A 3,512-nucleotide genomic window follows, 5' to 3' on the forward strand; every position below is an offset into this window, starting at 1 on the left:
GGTGGTGGGTGGAAGCAGTAAAAAAAATGGGGGGGGGGTTGAGTAATGAATTGATGAAACATTTTTTTTTATTATCCAGGATATGGACAAGAAGGGTTTGCTCCAAAATCCTCCCCTAAGCCTATATAGGATAGAATGAAAATCACAACCCATTTCCCTTCTTCTGTTGCTCACCTATCCATCTGATGGTCTGTGCTCAGTATAAATTGCATGGGCACCACGACTCATTCATCATACAAAGAATTCTAGGGAACCTACACCCTTACCACTTGCATTGCTTCTTGGTGTTCTGGCCAAGATCACGTGTGATGCCACTTGTAGGTGCCACATAATCTCTGTACAGGCAATAAGTCGAATGTGCAGAGGCTGGGACTGGGGAGAGCAACCCCAACCCCTTCCCCCTTCATGCACGCACCTAATGACTCAAAAGGACAAAATGTTGTGATCACAAAGATGCGTTTGGGGTTTTTCATTCAAGCAAAACTAAAAGGTGTGTCCTCCAGAAACAAATCACAGGCTCACCTCACATCTGATCCTCGGAGGCGGGGATAAATTCAGATTCCAGCTGCACCCTCCTTGCACACAGTGTTGACGAAGGTAGAAAACAGAACATGAATAGCCTTCTGTATCTAGGGTTCTGTCTGCTGCTGTCTGTTGAGATAGGTAAGTCTCTGATGGGTAGGTTTCTTATTTGTTTCCTAGTCTTAAATTCAGTTCTCTATATTTCTGCATCAGTCTGTGATTGTTGTTGCTGCTTCTGCTGCTGTTAAAAAGCCCTTGTGCAAGTTTACAGACTGTTAGCCTGCATTGATCTCAATGTACGCATACAAACTTTTGCATGGTATTGTCTCTAATGTGCATACATTCCCCAAATTCTAGGGCCAATTAAATCTCTGTGTGTGTGCAAAGATCAATATAGCTGACTGGTTAGGTAGGTAGGTAGGTAGGCATATAGTCTCATTTTAACCAGCAAGGCTGTTGTATGTTCACCTGCTAAATGTCCAACTGTCTTGTAGAGGAGAATGAAATGATGTAGTAAGCTGCTTAAACAGCCACCCACTCAGGGCCACCTTCTGTGCTTCTACCATCTGGAGAAAATTATCAAAGGGCCCTGCAGGTTTGGGATCAAGACACAAAGTTTCCCCTCTAAGGTACCCTGTGTCTATAGGGAGTGTTATCAATTCCCTCCATATAGAGCAGGAAGAGGTAGAGAACACAGCAGCAGAGAAAGGAGGAAAGGTGTCCTGGACAGAGATTCTGTGCTCCTCTGCCAGTTCTCTCCCCATGGCACTCTGATATGCGTTTGGAGGTTAGTGAGTTCCCTTTGCGCATTAACTCTACCGTTTTTCTTTCTTTGGGCTGACATTGCAAGCAAACATTTTGAAAATCAAGGAGTGAATTGGCTCTGATGGATTGTAACAGGTTGGGTGATTTTTGCACCTTTCACCTGTTGATCTCATTGTCTTTGCTTTTCTCTAGTTGTCAGCATCAAATGTGCTCACTGTCAATTTCAGCACTCGAAAGGTACCTGCCTTGAGCGGAAACGTCCTTGCAGATTGTACGTGGGGAAGTCTTGCTACAAACAGGCAGTCTACTTTGGTATGTAATGACAGGACCATAGAATCATAGACTCATTGCATTGTAGTGTTGGAAGGGACCCCAAGAGTCATCTAGCCCAACCCTTTAGCAGGCATCACAGATAAAGAATCCCAGACAGATGGCCACCCCAACCTCAGTTTAAAAACCTCCAGTGATTGTGGGTCCACCACCATCCAAGGGAGTTCATTCCACTGTCAGACAGTTCTTAACAATAGGAAGAACTTTCTGATGCTAAGTCGGAATCTTCTTTCTTGACATTTGAATCTATTTGGTTTAGGTCCTACCCCGTGGAGCAGCCATTTAGATCTTTGAATAGTTACCAAATTGGAAACTGCTTTACACTGAATCAGACTATTGGTCCAGCTGGCTCAATATTGCCTGCACTGACTGGCAGTAGCTTTCCAAACTTTCAGCCAAAAGTCTCATTCCATCCTACTCAGAGATGCCAGGAATTGAACATGGGATTTATGCATGCAACATGGTTGCTCTACCACTGAGCTGCAGCCTTTCCCCAGGTCAATACAGTCACTTTGAATGAATGGTCAGACATGTCACAGTGGTTCCCTTGTGTACAATTTGTGGGAAAGGTGTGCTTTGGGGCATTTGCTGTGCGCTCTTGCAATCATGGGGCAGCTGCGGTCAAGAGCTACAGGATGTAATGGACTGGGCTTCTCAGTCCGAGAAGTTACTGGACATGCTTGATGCATGCTACCTGTAAATTGCAACTTAAATGCAGGGATTAAGGGGTGATGTGGTGCAGTCCTCTGAAGACAGGATGTCATCTCTCCTAATCAGGGCTGCTGCCTGCTCAGAAGTAAAAACAGCGGCCTCCTCTATTCATGTCGGTTAATCACCACTCTGTCTTGCACATGAGAAGATGAGAATGGTCACCTGCTAATGCTTGCATCCCATGTTGTTCAGGAGCAAGCTTGGGCTATGGCTCAAATCCCTTGACATTGAGGGATGATTTCCAGTCATCGTGGGAAAGGGAGGTCATAAAAGAGGTTCAGTCCTGTGGATTGTCACACCTCTACCTGGAGTCCATGACATACAATCAAGCTAGAACTGCAATCTCCTGGAGATTGAGCGATATTGCCAGACAAGAGGACATAGCCCAAGTGAAATCTGGGATGTTATATATCAAATGACACCAGCCCCTTATCTCGCGGAAATCCACTACGTGGAATACCGCAGGCTCCTTACTGCGGCTAGACTAAACACCCTTGATTCCGCTGTATTGTGGGGAAGGTACAAGGAAGTTCCATATACCCAGAGAACCTGTCATTGTACTATGGGTGTGGTTGAGTCTACCGAACATATTCTTCTGACTTGTCCTCTCTATGTAGAACTCAGGCAAAACCTTATAGCTCCACTTTTACGTCAATTTAGCTTTCCATCCAGAGAAAGACAGGTTTTATACTTACTGAACAATGTCACTAGAAATACAGCCTCCCAGGTAGCTAAATTTCTTTTTCTTTTTTTTTAGCTTTTAAGCATTGTAAGATTTTAATTGATTGTATCGATATGGGGCTATCTGTTTAGCTCAGGCTGATAAAGGTGGCAACCTTACCAACTCTCTAAGCCTACAAAAAATGAGAGAGGCACTAGCTTGGTTTATTATTATCCATAGATGTTGTGGTCCCACTAATCAATCTTCCTCTACAGGAAAGACTCTTCTCTTTTCCATGAAGGGCTGCAGCACCCAATGTGTTAATGTTCAAGAAAAGCCAGCAGAGAATACCATCACCCAAACTTTCAGATGCTGCTCTAATAAAAGTTTCTGCAATCTCTAAGTGGTGATGAGCAGCACCATAGCATCTGCTTTCTGAATGAAGTTTCGAAGGTTGGAAGCTTCCACAGGCCTCTTTTCCATGAATACCTCCCAATCGCAAGACCAAACTAGAGGGTGTGAT

At 44.3% G+C, this 3,512-nt stretch overlaps 1 protein-coding gene across 1 annotated transcript; it reads left to right on the forward strand.

The window, feature by feature from the left end:
• The first annotated feature begins 481 nt into the window (after window positions 1-481).
• On the forward strand, window positions 482-3,512 carry LOC117060420 (secreted seminal-vesicle Ly-6 protein 1-like). Its single transcript, XM_033172674.1, has 3 exons — window positions 482-663; window positions 1,480-1,599; window positions 3,265-3,512. Exons 1-3 carry the CDS (start codon window positions 612-614, stop codon window positions 3,390-3,392), a joined length of 300 nt encoding a protein of 99 aa, XP_033028565.1. The 5' UTR covers window positions 482-611; the 3' UTR covers window positions 3,393-3,512.

Source organism: Lacerta agilis, chromosome 15 (assembly GCF_009819535.1).
Source record: "Lacerta agilis isolate rLacAgi1 chromosome 15, rLacAgi1.pri, whole genome shotgun sequence".
Classification (NCBI taxonomy): Eukaryota; Metazoa; Chordata; class Lepidosauria; order Squamata; family Lacertidae; genus Lacerta; species Lacerta agilis.

What these genes read in the sequence shown, in the direction of transcription:
- LOC117060420 (XM_033172674.1), top strand. Translation starts at nt 612, where the DNA reads ATGAATAGCCTTCTGTATCTAGGGTTCTGTCTGCTGCTGTCTGTTGAG. An exon ending in GCTGCTGTCTGTTGAGATAG is followed by an intron (nt 664 to 1,479) that starts GTAAGTCTCTGA and finishes GCTTTTCTCTAG; the next exon opens with TTGTCAGCATCAAATGTGCT. An exon ending in CAAACAGGCAGTCTACTTTG is followed by an intron (nt 1,600 to 3,264) that starts GTATGTAATGAC and finishes CTTCCTCTACAG; the next exon opens with GAAAGACTCTTCTCTTTTCC.